General features: G+C 51.1%; 1 protein-coding gene across 1 annotated transcript in view; it reads left to right on the top strand.

Moving 5' to 3' along the window:
- DNAH17 (dynein axonemal heavy chain 17) overlaps positions 1-14,565 on the top strand; it is a 159,650-nt gene that overhangs the window by 59,787 nt on the left and 85,298 nt on the right. The window contains exons 17-22 of the mRNA XM_024760605.1: positions 2,651-2,916; positions 3,661-3,856; positions 6,137-6,283; positions 11,347-11,455; positions 11,774-11,877; positions 13,734-13,874. Coding sequence (XP_024616373.1) covers positions 2,651-2,916; positions 3,661-3,856; positions 6,137-6,283; positions 11,347-11,455; positions 11,774-11,877; positions 13,734-13,874 — 963 coding nt within the window. The remainder of the gene's footprint in view (positions 1-2,650; positions 2,917-3,660; positions 3,857-6,136; positions 6,284-11,346; positions 11,456-11,773; positions 11,878-13,733; positions 13,875-14,565) is intronic.

The following is a 14,565-nucleotide window of genomic DNA, read 5'->3' as shown; positions in this document are numbered from 1 at the left end:
TGAAGTCCACCCCCAGGTGCTCAAACTGGCAAACGCCCTTGTTCTACCCCCGGGCGTTCCCCACTCCTGTTGTGGCCTAAATCGGCTTCTGCACTCCACAAGGTGAAGTCCGCTTCTAACACGTAACTTTATGTCTGTGCTGAACTAGAAAGAAAATAAGGCAGAAAACTCTTGTGAACCATCCCCGTCTCCGTCTGCTCACCTTCCTCTCTGCACCGAAGAACATTGCCTCCCCCCTTGACAACCCTGTGCTCTAATCAGGACGGGCCCTTGGGGTCCCCTCCCTGCCGTCCCCTTGATCCCCTGCGTGTTCCCAAGCTGTCTGGATGCTCTTGCACAGTCAGTAATTCACACACAGCCGGGAAAGTTCTAGAACAATTTTCCACATGAACTCCTCCTGGCAGAAAACGAAATTAACCTCCTTCCTAGAAGCCAGAGGCCAAAAAACATGTAAAGGTGAAATAAAAGGAACAGGAGTGGGAGGAAAAAAGCCAAGAGGGTCAGCAACCAACAAGAGGAACAGGTTCTTCCCAACTGTTACCTGTCAGTTTCCAGAGAAATGACGCTGGTGACCTAATATGTCAGGAGCCTCTCCGCAGGTATCGGTGCTTAGCAACGCGGAGTTGCGGGGTCTTCCCGGGAGTCCGTGGCTGTTCCATCTGGCTTTCGGGTACCTGAAAATCTTTCCTCCTTTCTCTGCAGCTATTATTCCACTGTTTCCCCAAAAGGCCATTTTTGGGGACAGTTGTCTTAGTTTTCATACCAAAAAGTAGGACAAATCTGAGACTTGGGTCCAGCCCTTCCAGGCACCAAGGGCTGCAGCATATCCCAGAGAAAATGGGGCCGTGTGGTCTGAGCCCTGATGAATCCCCGTCTGTCTCCAGGAGTGCTCTGCCGCGGGCACCCGCAGGCTCAGGCACCCCTCCCCTGGTGACCTCAGGCTGGCTCGGAGCTGCCCTAACATGTCACGTGTCACTGTCCAACCCCACGGCCTCTCTCTCCAGGCTGCAGTAAGGGCCCCTCCCTCACCGCTCAGGCTCAGCCCCGGCCTGAGGCCTCCCTGGACACCCACCAATGTGAGGGGATCTTTTAAGAAACTCTCCTCTCTGGCCCAATTTGAGCCATCCTCCTATTCCAGGCAAGACTCTAACTGAAACACCCAGGTAATTCTACCTTATTCTCTTCTACTAAGCTTTTCTTTTGTTTTTGTTTTTGTTTTTGTTTTTTTTTACAATTGCCAGTGTGTAGCATCCGCAGACCACAGGGTGATGAGCTCGTTACTTGCAAGGTGCTAGGGCATGTTTATGGTTACCACCCTCAGATATGTGAGGTGATGTCCCCCACTGGAATAATCAGGTCAGGGCTCTCGGGCTGACAGGCCATGGAAATGACACATTGAAGGGGACCCGGCTGTCCCGGCTCCTGGGGGAATCAGACAGCCCATGCTTAATCCAGTGTGTCTGGGGTCTGTGCCAGAAGAAGGGAAGAGACACACACAGGGAAGATAGTCCCATGACCAAGAAGGTAGAAGGTGGAGTGACGGGTCTACAAGCCAAGGGTTGCCACCCACCCCCAGGGACCCAGGGGCTGGGACAGACTCTCCTCTGGAGCCTTCAGGGTAGCGCAGCCCTGTCCACCTTGATTGTGGACTTGTTGCCTCCAGGCTGTGAGAGAATAAATTCTGTTGTTGAAGCTGCCCAGTTCGTGGTGCTGTCATGGCAGCCCCAGGACGCTCCTACAGACCCTTCCCCACACCCAGCACTTGGCAACTTTAGTGGTTTGGGGACCCCACGTGGTTAAGATTGGCCTCCCTCTCACCTAGTTTGTTCCTGTTTTCCCCAGAGCATTTTTCAGAGCAAAATAAACTTCCCCATGGTGGCTTTTCTTTCCTGGGTGGGTCCTTGAGAATCAGAGGTCTTCCTAAAAGGAATAATTCTCATGACTAAGACATTTCTCCGAAGTGAGAGAGTAGCATTGACATATATACACTACCAAGTGTAAAATAGATAGCTAGTGGGAAGCAGCCACATAGCACAGGGAGATCAGCTCAGTGCTTTGTGACCGCCTGGAGGGGTGGGATAGGGAGGGTGGGAAGGAGGCTCAAGAGGGAGGGGATACGGGGATATATGTATATGTAGAGCTGATTCACTTTGCTATACAGCAGAAACTAACACATTGTAAAGCAATTATACTCCAATAAAGATGTTAAAAAAAATACAGAAAAAAAAAAAGACATTTCTCCATCCAGTTGTAGCGTAAGCCCTGGTTATATAAGTGCAGTATTGTGGTTACTTTTTCTTTTTTTTTTTTCAATTTTTGAAATGGTATTTGTTAAATGTTTAAATCTTCTTTGCCCAAACCCTGATTTCTCCTGGGCCCAGAATAAATTTTTCCAGACCTTGGACCTAGTTTGTACTGTTGGTTTATAAGCTAAGTATGTAGGGACCCAGCGTACATCAACATGGAAATCATTGAGGCGCCTGGTTTGCCAGTTGCCACACAGAGAAAAGCTTCTTTGTCTGGAAGGCGTGTATCTTCCTGATCCTGAAGCTTGGCTGCACGTGGCGTCCCAGACACGCAGCTGGGGGTGACGCCGGGGATGGGGCAGGTGGCGGGCCCCGGCGAAGGCGCATCTCTCGTTTCTCCCCAGCTCCTACACATGTGTGGCAGCCTCTTGGAACGGCCTCTGATTCTCCCCGAGGTGGTGCCCAGGTACTCGGTCATGCTGGAGCTGTTTGACGCTGAGCTGGACAACACCAAGACCCTGTATGACACCCAGATTGCAGCCTCGGCAGACGGGAACATCCCCCCTATCCATAAAAACATGCCCCCGGTGGCCGGGCAGCTCAAGTGGAGCCTGGAGCTGCAGGAGAGGCTGGAGGCACCCATGAGGGACCTCAAGCACATCGATCACCCGTGAGTGATGGCCCCGGGCAGGCAGCGCTCCTCCTCAGCTGTGGAGTTTGCGGTGCGTTGTGGGGACGTCTGTCCCAGCTCTGAGGCAGGCCCATGCTTACCATCGGCCAAGCCTTTCCTTCCCAGGGCACGGTCCCAGGAGAGACCCTGACTGCACCTCCCCCTCCTCTAGGTGCCTTCCCAGCGGGCATGTCGGGAAGGTGACCTTGGTGGTCACCCTCATGGAAATGAACAAAGACACCCAAATGAGAACAAGCAAAGGCTACTTCCTCGGTGCTGGCCAGAGCAGGGAGTCGGCCACTGTCACTTGTTTTTGGCAGAGCCTGGAAAGCAGGGGGAGGAGTGGAAGAACCCACAGCAGAACAGAGAAGGCCCCAGGTCTCCCGGACTGGAGGCCATCAGCATGGGGACTGGAGGAGGGCGTCCTGTGTGTTTGGTCAGGAGGCACGTTTGGCTCTCTGGTTGGTCCTAAGTTGGAAGGGAGGACAGAAATTAAGGAAGGTTGCAGTTATGAATCAAGTCCTGGTCATTCAGGGCCAATATTACAAGGGTTATCATTTGGCTTTCTGGGCTAGTTGCCGCCTGTGAAGGGCGTCATCCATGCGTATGTTCAGTGTCTCAGCCTGGAAGAAACAGAGAGCTGGCTGCCTGCTGCGTCACCCCAAGGTCTGGCAGGCACGGTTGGGGTGTTAGCGAGGCCCTGAGGGAGACGGCACCTGACCCTCCTCCTAACTCTGATTCCAGGATCATGTCCAGCGTGGAGGCCAAGCTGATCTACCAGAAATACGATGAGATGGTGGAACTGCTGAGAAGCTACCGCAAGAGGGTCTACCAGCAGTGGGCGGCGGGGGTAGACCAGGACTGCCACTTCAACCTGGGGCAGCCCCTGATTCAGCGGGATCCCGTCACCAGCCTCATCCGCGTCAACTTCAGCAAAGCGGTGGGTGTCATCTGGCCACAGCATCGGGAGGGCAGCTGGGCCAGAGGCTGTCCCGGGGACCTGGGGTTCCCCACGGGGCAAGCCCATGTGACCCTGAGGCTGACGCCCCCTCCTACGAACAGCATGGACTTGTGGGGTTGATGTTTATGTCATATCCAGCTAAAGCTTTATTATTCAAGTGTTGCTTAAAGCGTGCCCAGGATATATTTAAGATATGAGACAGTCGTAGCCTCCTTGAAAATAGCTGGAATGAGTGCTCTATTTTAAAGCTGGGCCGCCTTTCATGGGATCCCTAGAGGAGCTATCAATTTGAGAATTTAAAAGAAAAAAAAAAAAAAGGTCTTTTCAGGATCTGAAGAAGTGGACCCCCTGGTCAAGTCGGGAAGGCTGGAGGGAATCCACACCGTCCAGGGCTAAACCCCAGGTAGTTAACCATGTATGCAGGCAGAAGCTGGAGCAGCCTGAATCTCTACAAGCCACCTGCCTTACAAGAACGCATCTGCCCTGCTCTGAGGTCAGCAGTGACACCAGGAAGGCAGGGAACCCAGATGGGACTTTTCCTCTGAAACCTTCTTTCACCCAAATTCATTCTTTCATTCAACAAATAGTTACTGAACACCTACTTTGTGTATGTGTTTGGGATAAATTAGTGAACCAACAAAGCTCTCTGTCCTTCTGGAGCTGCCTCCTACAGGGAGAGGGGGAGAGAGAGACAGAGAGAGGGGAGAGAGTGGTGGGGGCCCGGTGGAAGGGCCAGGAGAAGAGGGGGCGGGAACGATGAACCAGCATAACGTATGACACATGAGAATGTGATGGTCGGTACCTCAAAGAATGGGAAAGGCAGGTAAGCAGGGAATGGACAGAGCCGGAGGAAGGGGGCAGGTGACGGCTTTGGACTCGAGCAGAGACTTGCAGGAGGTGAGGGCGTTGGCCAGCAAAGATGGGAGGAAAGCCTTCGAGGAGAGCAAACAGCTAAAGCAAAGGCCAGGAGGTATGCGTGTGCCTGGCGTGTTGTGGGAGCAGCGAGGAGACCAGTGGGGCCGGGGTGGAGTGAGCAGGGGAGGTGCAGGGAAAGGGGGTGAGGAGACGATGGGGCACAGAGAGCCTCTCGGGCCCTGAAAGGGACTTGGGTCTTTGTTCCGGGCAAGATGGCAGCCGTTGCAGGGTTTCGAGCAGAGGAGGGCCCCGATCTGAGATGCTGTGTGTGAGTGGACTTGGGGGGAGGGCAAGGCCAGAAGCACAGAGACCACTTAGGAGTGTTTTGCCGGAATCCAGGTGAGGGATGATGAGAGGGCGGTGGCCTAGACCAGAGCAGCAGTGAAGGTGCGCAGAGGTTAGATTAGATTTTGATCACAGGGCCGATGAGATCCTAGACAGGTTGGAAATCATGTGTGCAGGAAGAGAGGAGTCAGCCCCAGCATTCTGGGGCTGGGCAACTGGAAGCGGGGAATGGCCATCAGATGAGACAGCGGGTGGAGGTGGCCGGCGGGCAAGACTGCTCTGTTTCAGTCACGTTGAGTTTGACACATCAACTGGACATCCACGTGGAGACGCTGAGTAGGCAGGTAGATACAGGAGTCTCAAGTCAGGAGAGAGACCCGAGCTGGGGACATGAGCACGGGAATCATTCACACGTAGATGGTTCTTAACGCTGTGACACTGGGTGAGGTCACCAACGTGAGAGCAGATCGAGAGGGACCCCATCCGCGGTTCTCCAACACTTAAATCTCAGAAGCATCAGAGAGACTGGTAATGGGGACCAGGAGAGCCTGGTGTCCTGGACGCAAAGGGGACCATGGGCCCAGGAGGGGGAGGGACCAGCTGCTGAGAGGCCACGTGAGACGGGGCCTGTGAAATGACCCATGGATTCAGCAATGTGAAGGTTACTGGGGCCTCTCCAAGAACGGTGTTGGCTGAGCAGTGAGGGCAGAAGTTCTGTCGGAAGGGATGCCCTGCTGTTGTTCTCCTGGGCTGTAACCAGGGGCTGGAGAGGGACAAGGGAAGGTCAGACCCTAGGGAGGAGCCTTTCTTTAGACACCTGGCAGGTTAGTTACAATGATGGTGTCCACCATGCTGGTGATGCCAGCACTTCTAGACATCAGGAACAGTCAATAGGGCGAAGGCATTGTGATCCTACCAGTGGAGCCCATCCCCAGTCAGACCTCCCCCCAGCTTTGGGGGCTGTAGGAGCATCCCAGGGACAGACCCTCACTTGTGCTGCTAAGTGCCATGCCACTGAGGCCACCCCCTCACCTCTTGTATTCTCTTCATTCACTTTAGCTGGTGGCAGTGCTGAGAGAGGTCAAGTACCTGAACTTCCAGCAACAAAAGGAGATTCCCCGCAGCGCCGAGAACCTGTTCTCACAGTATGAAACCTTCTGGAAGTTTGTGGGCAACTTGGAACTCATTGCCCGCTGGTACAATGAGGTGAGCTGGTGTTGCTTTGTTTTGTTTGCACGATGGGGGTTTTGTTTAGAACAAACACAGGTGTACGATCCCCACCCAGAGTAGAACTGAGAATGTTTTCCTATTGGAAGGTGGTTGGAGCCACCCTCTGGGGAGAATCCACGTTCTCACCTTTTCCACCTTCCAGAGTTGCCCGCGTTCCTTGGCTTGAGGCCACGTCACGCCACCTTCGGATCACAGCACCTTTGCTTTTGTTGTCATGTTCCCTTCCTTAGTTCTTCTTGACTCCCTCTTATAAGGACCTCGCGATCGCATTGGGCCCGCCCGATGTCGGGCTCCTTAACTGAGTCGCGTCTGCAAATTCTCTTTTGCCAAGTGCAAGGTGACATAGTCACAGGTCCTGTAGATTACGACGTGACGTCTTTGGGGGCCATTATTCAGCCTACCGCAGACACCTCATCCAAAAGGGGCCAATGAGATTCCCTCTCCTTGAACCCTGGGAACTTGGAACTGGGTCCCAGCATCATTCACACCGGAGTCTCAGGGGGAGCAGAGAAACCAGAATGAGTGAAACACGGGCCGCAGAGGGAAGGGCGCAGGCGGGTGGAGCAGACAGGCGGAGAGGTCCCACGAGACAGAGGGGAGCCCGGACGTGGGCTTTGTGGGCCTAGTCCCCGGGGCTCCACCAGCGCACCTCCACGTGACCTGAGCCAGCTTTAGTGGGCTTCTGTTTCTTGCAGCCAGCTTGCCCCTGACTGGAGCCACTGTGTGGAACCTGGAATATTTCTGTTTCTGGGTTTTGCATCTTGATCTATTGGAGAGATGCTTACACGCTCCCAAATCCCTGATGTGACGGCCCCTTTCCTAGAGCCCCGAAGAGCGTGCCTCGGTCGCCTTCCCTGGCCCGCCTTGTAGGGGCCTTGAACTTAATGCCCGGTTCCAACCAGAACGTGGAGAGAGAGGTTCCTGTCCTGCCCCTCCCCTGCTGGCTTGTTAAGTGCCCTCTGAGTCGGTAGTAACTGGAGCACAGCTCTGCCATGCACCTCCTCCCTACGGTGGCCAGATTTGACCAAGCCCAGGAATTCCCTGCCAAAAAAGAGAATGTTGGAACATCAAAAGATTCAGAGCAAGGCCTTTGGGACACTGAGGAAGCCTCCCGACCTTGCTAGAAGTGACCGCCTCCTACCTGAACGTGAACTGAAGCACGCCAGGTCATGCCGTCACGTGGATTTGCCAAAAAGTATCACTCCCCCACTGCTCACCCCGACACGCCCACCGCAGAACCAACCATAGACCCGTTCCTTACTCTATTCCACAAATTAGAGCATGGGGGTGACGTAACCTGAAATGTGTTCAGGATGAACTGGAGTAAGCTGCTTTTCACTAATTTCATTTTTGAAGATAAAATTTTCATTGACTCACTTATTGGCGCTGCGAGCTGTGACAGCCCAGGGCCCGCCTGAAGTGCGTTTCCTTGAATTAGCTTTCTCCAGAACCAGCTGTCTTCAGGTTCGAAGAACGCCGTGTTCATCCGTTCCCTGGAACGCCTCCCGGACGCGGTGTTTAGGAAGAATGGAAGCCTTAGAGATACAGTCACGTGGAAAAATGTTTGTGGGTTACTTTCAGTGCAAGAGCTTTTTTTTTTTTTTACAACGACGCAATCAGAAACAGACAAAAAAAATCCAACAAACGTTATTTAGAATGAAACAAAAAAATTGATCTTCCACTTATGAATTTCCAGACAAAACCCAGCCAGTCCCACGTGGGGAAGCGTGTTAGCTTCCGCTGTGAACGACATTGTTCTGCTAATAAAAACATCGGACAAGGATGGGGAGCCGGGCAGTGAGACCCGGAGCTCGTCGCCTGCGGTGACCCTCATTACTGATGCCGGCTCCCCTCTCCGGGGTGCTCCTGGCCCCTTAGATGTGCTTCTTTTTTTTTTTTTTTTTTTTTTTTTTTGCGCTTCGCGGGCCTTTCCCCGTTGTGGCCTCTCCCGCCGTGGAGCACAGGCTCCGGACGCGCAGGCTCAGCGGCCATGGCTCACGGGCCCAGCCGCTCCACAGCATGTGGGATCTTCCCGGACCGGGGCACGAACCCGTGTCCCCTGCATCGGCAGGCGGACACTCAACCACTGCGCCACCAGGGAAGCCCCACGCTTCTTAAGCTACTTTCTGTTGCCAAGAGAGACCCCAGGCCCCCAGACTGCTAATAGCTATTAACGTTTGAGCTAGGTGAGTGTTGGAGTGGGGCTTTAAGGGATCTGCTGGGGGGTCCGGGAAAAATACCCTAAAGGTATGGATTTATTACATAGGCTGCTGAAAAATAATAAATAGGGCATATTAAATGGACCTCATCGCTGTGAGCTTTGTCTACTCTGGGCAATCACAAAGGCATAATAACATTTAGCTCTTGTCTGGGCTATTCGTGTAATTGTTTAACATCCAAACTCTGATAAATGGAATCAAGATTTCACATTGACTCACTTTTAATTCCGTCAGTGCTTTCTTCTGCTCCTGTCTGGTTTCCACTGGTAATAGCTGTTAAGCTTTATTTCTCTGCCATACCGTACCTTTTCTAAGAGTTAATTGTCTGAAAAGGGGGACATGGGTGGGGAGGGGGCACCATTTAAATTACCAAATATATGTCAAGAATTATTATGAGTGGAGCTGGGAAAACTGGACGGCTACATGTAAAAGAATGAAATTAGGGCTTCCCTGGTGGCGCAGTGGTTGAGAATCCACCTGCCGATGCAGGGGACATGGGTTTGTGCCCCGGTCCGAGAAGATCCCACATGCCGCGGACCGGCTGGGCCTGTGAGCCGTGGCCGCTGAGCCTGCGCCTCTGGAGCCTGTGCTCCGCAACGGGAGAGGCCACAGCAGTGAGAGGCCCGCGTACCGCAAAAAAAAAAAAAAAAAAAAGAATGAAATTAGAACACTCCCTAACACCTTACACAGAGATAAACTCAAAATGGATTAGAGACCTAAATGTAAGGCCAGACACTATAAAACTCTTAGAGGAAAACATAGGCAGAACACTCCATGACTTAAATCACAGCAAGATCCTTTTTGAACCACCTCCTAGAGAAATGGAAATAAAAACAAACATAACCAAATGGGACCTAATGAAAGTTAAAAGCTTTTGCACAACAAAGGAAACCATAAGATGAAAAGACAAGCCTCAGAATGGGAGAAAGTATTTGCAAACAAAGCAACTGACGAAGGATTAATCTCCAAAATACACAAGCAGCTCATGCAGCTCAATATCAACAAAACAAACGACCCAACACAAAAATGGGCAGAAGATCTAAACAGACATTTCTCCAAAGAAGATATACAGATGGCCAAGAAGCACATGAAAGGATGCTCAACATCACTAATCGTTAGAGAAATGCAAATCAAAACTACAATGAGGTATCACCTCACACCGGTCAGAATGGCCATCATCAAGAGATCTACAAACAATAAATGCTGGAGAGGGTGTGGAGAAAAGGGAACCCTCTTGCACTGTTGGTGAGAATGTGAATTGATAGAACCACTATGGAGAACAGTATGGAGGTTCCTTAAAAAACTGAAAATAGAACCAGCATACAACCCAGCAGTCCCACTACTGGGCACATACCCTGAGAAAACCATAATTCAAAAAGAGTCATGTACCGCAATGTTCACTGAAGCTCTGTTTACAATAGCCAGGACATGGAAGCAACCTGAGTGTCCATCGACAGATGAATGGATAAAGAAGATGTGGCACATATATACAATGGAATATTACTCAGCCATAAAAAGGAATGAAACTGAGTTATTTGTAGTGAGGTGGATGGACCTAGAGACTGTCATACAGAGTGAAGTAAGTCAGAAAGAGCTAAACAAATACCATATGCTAATATGTAGAATCTAAAAAAAATAAATGGTTCTGAAGAACCTAGGGGCAGGACAGGAATAAAGATGCAGATGTAGAGAATGGACTTGAGGACACAGGGAGGGGGAAGGGTAAGCTGGGAGAAAGTGAGAGAGTGACATGGACATGTATACACTACCAAACGTAAAATAGCTAGTGGGAAGCAGCCGCATGGCACAGGGAGATCAGCTCTGTGCTTTGTGACCACCTAGAGGGGTGGGTTAGGGAGGGTGGGTGGGAGACGCAAGAGGGAAGAGATGTGGGGATGTATGTATATGTATAGCTGATTCACTTTGTTATACGGCAGAAACTAACACACCATTGTAAAACAATTATACTCCAATAAAGATGTTAAAAAAAAAAGAATTATTGTGAAAGGCAAATAGCATCTAAGGTACAATGTAAATCCAATGTACATCCCTCACTTTAGAGAGTAGACCTGTCCTTGAAAACTTACATGGAAATCAAAATGTTGCCAGATAGGACAGTATTCCAAAGCACAACTGCTGCTTGTTATTTAAAGGAATAATTAATAATAACTGTATACACACTCTGTCTGTTTTTTTCTGTTCTGTGAATCGAGGTTTTCGAGTGTTACATGAATTTCTTAGCTCAGGGTAGACCCGTATCGAGCCTGTATGGAACCTACGCTACCGTTCACTCTGATGCTTTAACAAGTGAAACAGCTTCTCCACAGATCCTGGACCTCCTTTGTATAATCACATTCCGAGCCTTAGATCATAGGCTAGGCGATGTTCTGAGAGACACCCCAGAAGTGTCCCAATTACCAGTGTGTATTCCTCATAGGCAAGGCGATGTTCTGAGAGACGCCCCAGAAGTGTCCCAGTTACCAGTGTGTATTCCTCTGATTTTCTTTTTATGATTCTAAGCCAGATATTTTAAGCTTTGGATTATGTACGCACTGTTTTTGCATTAGTGAATTTCCTTCTCTTTCTACCCCATAACATGGGTGATTAGGAGTTAAGTACATACGTAAATCCTTGGTGCTAAAAAATAATTTTAAAAGTTGGAATCTCCTGAACTTTGATGTACACATAATTCCCAATTAAATAACACTAACTGTGATTGGTTTGGTTGGTATTCAGTAATAAACACCCTCACCAGGAGACGATTTTAAATCTGCTTGGATTTGGAACAAAGGCCCTGAAACTGTAGCCCTTGTTTTGCAGATAATGACCACTATGAAGGACATAGAATTTCCACTGATAAAGTCAGAATTGGAAGCAATCGATGTCAAATTGTTGGACGCTGAGACGACCTTATTCTGGAATGGCAAAGGTACAAAGGCGACATTCATTCCCCCTTAGGTTAAACTTGGGTGAGGGGGATGGAGGGCCGGGTCCAACCTGTCGGCCACCTGGAGTTCCTGTGGAATTAGTGATCCGCCTACGTGGGGATAGGGGGGCCTTGTTTCCCAAGAGACACGATGTGCTTTATTCCTCAGCGTTGCCTTTTGGGAAGCTCTCCACGATTCCCTCCGCTTCAGGCTCCGGAGAAGCGGACAGACTCGCCGAGCATTGTGTCGTGATAATGAGTGTTAAGCCAGCCCTTGCTAAATCGTTCATTTTGTAAGATCCCTTTATGCTTCTGTTTTAGGTGTGTTTGAATATATTCAAGCGATGCGAGAAATGCTATACAACTTGCAGAACAGGATACAAAAAGCAAAGCAAAACATAGAGGGGATTTCCCAGGCCATGAAGGTGAGTAACCTGCAAAGCACAGAGCGCAGCTTAAATGGGGACCCCGGAGAGGGTCCTGGGGAAACGGCCCCCCTCGGAGACGATCACGGAAAGTGCCCAAGGCAGTGGGGGCCTGATGTGTGAGGCTCTGGGCTGTACCATGGTGACGTCAGGGTGGCCCCAAGGCAGAAGGGCCCCTGGTCACTCTGCAGAGCTCCAATCCATCTGGGTCTGTTCAGCTCAGCAAGTGTGTGGGCAGGTCCTTCTGCCAGGTGGGTGCCAGGAACGAGGGTGGGGGCGGAGACGCGCTCAGACCCAACCCCACCGGGAACACACTCATCCCTCCATGCAGAGCAGCACAGGTCCTTGCTCTCAAGCCTCATCCAGAAAACTGGGGGAAAGCCTTCGCTAGCACTGCCCTCCCCCACCATGGTTTGTCATCGGTGCCTGCATTTGCAAACACCTGCCCCGGGCCAGCACTAGTTTGTTCATTAGAAAACACCTCTTCTGTTTTGAGATTCATTTGGCTTATCAAGGTGTGAAACTCTTTCCTTCCTTACAATTGACGTTCATTTCATCACCATCCACTTAGATTTAACTCAATACATTGTAAGCAAAAGCCATTGCTCACCCCACTTTTTTCTGATTTGTTTTCTGATTCAGTTTTCTTTCAATCAGATTATTTCCTCAAGTAATCGCCTCAGAAAGGGTGCGTTGATGACCTACTTTCTGAATCCTTGCTTTCCAAAACTATCTTTCTTTGGATGTCACCTATAGCTGTTTTGTCCAAGTAAAGGATTTTCTGATATGGTCCTTTTCTTTCAGTAGTCTAGAAGCATCCCTGTACTCGTCTGCTCTGGCTGCCATAACAAAGGACCAGAGACTGGGCAGCTTAAACAGCAGAAATTTATTGTCTCATAGTCCTGGAGGCTAGAAGTTTGAGATCAAGGTGCCAGCAGGGTTGGTTTCTTCTGAGGCCTCTCTGCTGGGTGTGTAGACGGCCGTCTTCTCCCTGTGTCCTCACACGGTCGTCCCTCTGTGTCTATGTCCTAATCTCCTCTTCTTATAAGAACGCCAGCCATATCAGATTTAGGCCCACCCTAATGACCTCACTTTAATCACCTCTTTGAAGACCTTCTCTCCAAATGCAGTAACATCCTGAGATGTTAGAGGTTAGAGCTTCAACATATAAATTTGTGGGAGGAGGCACAGTTCAGGCCACAGCCACCCCTGCTTATAGCCTCAATGTTGAAAAAGCTGACAAAGGTATGATTTCCCTTTGCTGATATATTTGATATTTCCTCTGAAAGATATTTTTTGACTTTCCTGTTCTCTCCGTCCAGAGGTAGGTAGAGTCCTTGGTCATCTTCAGGGTTCAGACGTGTCACCAGAGTGTATCCAGACGTGTGTCTCCTTTTGTTAATGTTCCCTGGATCCACAAAGTACTTTCAATCCAAAAATGGCAACCTTGCCTCAGCCCCCGGGCACCTTCTCCAGTCACTCATTCTCTCCTGTTTGTCCCTTTCTGTCCTGTATTCTGAGCATCTCCACATGTGTCTCCAGATCTGGCTGCCATGTCCCGTCACCCCCAGCTCCTGAGGTCCCCGACAAGAGGGTCAGACACTCCTTCCCCTAGAGGGGCTCCTTTGGGGCCTGACTGGGGAACATGCACAGGGGTCTCTCCGTGGTCCTCCAAGGCCCTGGTTGGTTTTGAGTCACATCATTGGAGGCGCTCTGGCCAACAGTCCTCAGCGGCCCCTTGGCCTCTGCGAGGCCAGCCTAGGATAGGGACACTCACTCTAAAGGCTGTGTAGGAGGGAGTAGGGCCAGAAGCTTTTTCTTCAGACACTTTTCTCCCACTCACCTTTTCCCTCCAGGACTGGTCGGCCAACCCAATGTTTGAAAGGAAGGACAACAAGAAAGAGGCCCTGTTAGACTTGGATGGGAGGATGGCCAACCTCAACAAGCGCTACACCGCGGTCAAGGACGCCGGCCTGAAGATCCAGTCCATGGTCATGGTAAGGAGCTGCCCGGGAGGGCCTTGGAGAGGCCATGGGCTCTCAGCAGCCGGGGAGGGAGGAGGGAGAGCTCGAGGCTTCAGAAAACGTCAGGTGTCTAAGACCTTTAATCCAGGAGTCCGATCTTACAGTAGCAGACCCTGCTAACTGCTCCCCCGGAAGCCTGATTCCTCTTGTCACGTGTCTGCCCTCCTCCCCTAAGGGTGTCAGAGCCCCCTCCCCCCACCCCACATGAATCGGTGTGGACAAGTGACACCTTCGTACCAAGTCCCTGGGAGAAGCTGTATCACGGCTTCCCACCCCTGAGTGTGAGGAAGGCCCAGCAGCACGGAAAGAGAGAGGAGCACGGGATGTGGGTGCCCTGTGGTGTTTGGGTGCCAACACGTTGAAACTGGGATAATGTGTGGACACGTGCTTGCTGGGCTGCCCGGCGTGAGGGTTATTCCTTTCTGCCAGCCGTCTCAAGGGTCCTCGGGCCCGGGGCCCCACACGCACGGGCACGGTCGGAGGGGGATGCAGAATGGGAGCCTCACGCCCCTCGTAGCCCTGCCTGATTCCCAGCAGCCTGGGGTTCTCACGCCTTCCTCTGTCTTCCTCCGTCTGTGGCCACTTTAGCCAGCTTGCATTTTCGCCTATTTCTGAGGCAAATGTGAAAGGTGCAGCTCTGCGTTGGCCTGGAAAGGAGAAAACT

Source organism: Neophocaena asiaeorientalis, unplaced genomic scaffold, assembly GCF_003031525.2.
Source record: "Neophocaena asiaeorientalis asiaeorientalis breed wild unplaced genomic scaffold, Neophocaena_asiaeorientalis_V1.1 scaffold30, whole genome shotgun sequence".
Lineage (NCBI taxonomy): Eukaryota > Metazoa > Chordata > Mammalia > Artiodactyla > Phocoenidae > Neophocaena > Neophocaena asiaeorientalis.
This window is presented reverse-complemented; position numbering and strand designations above follow the sequence as displayed.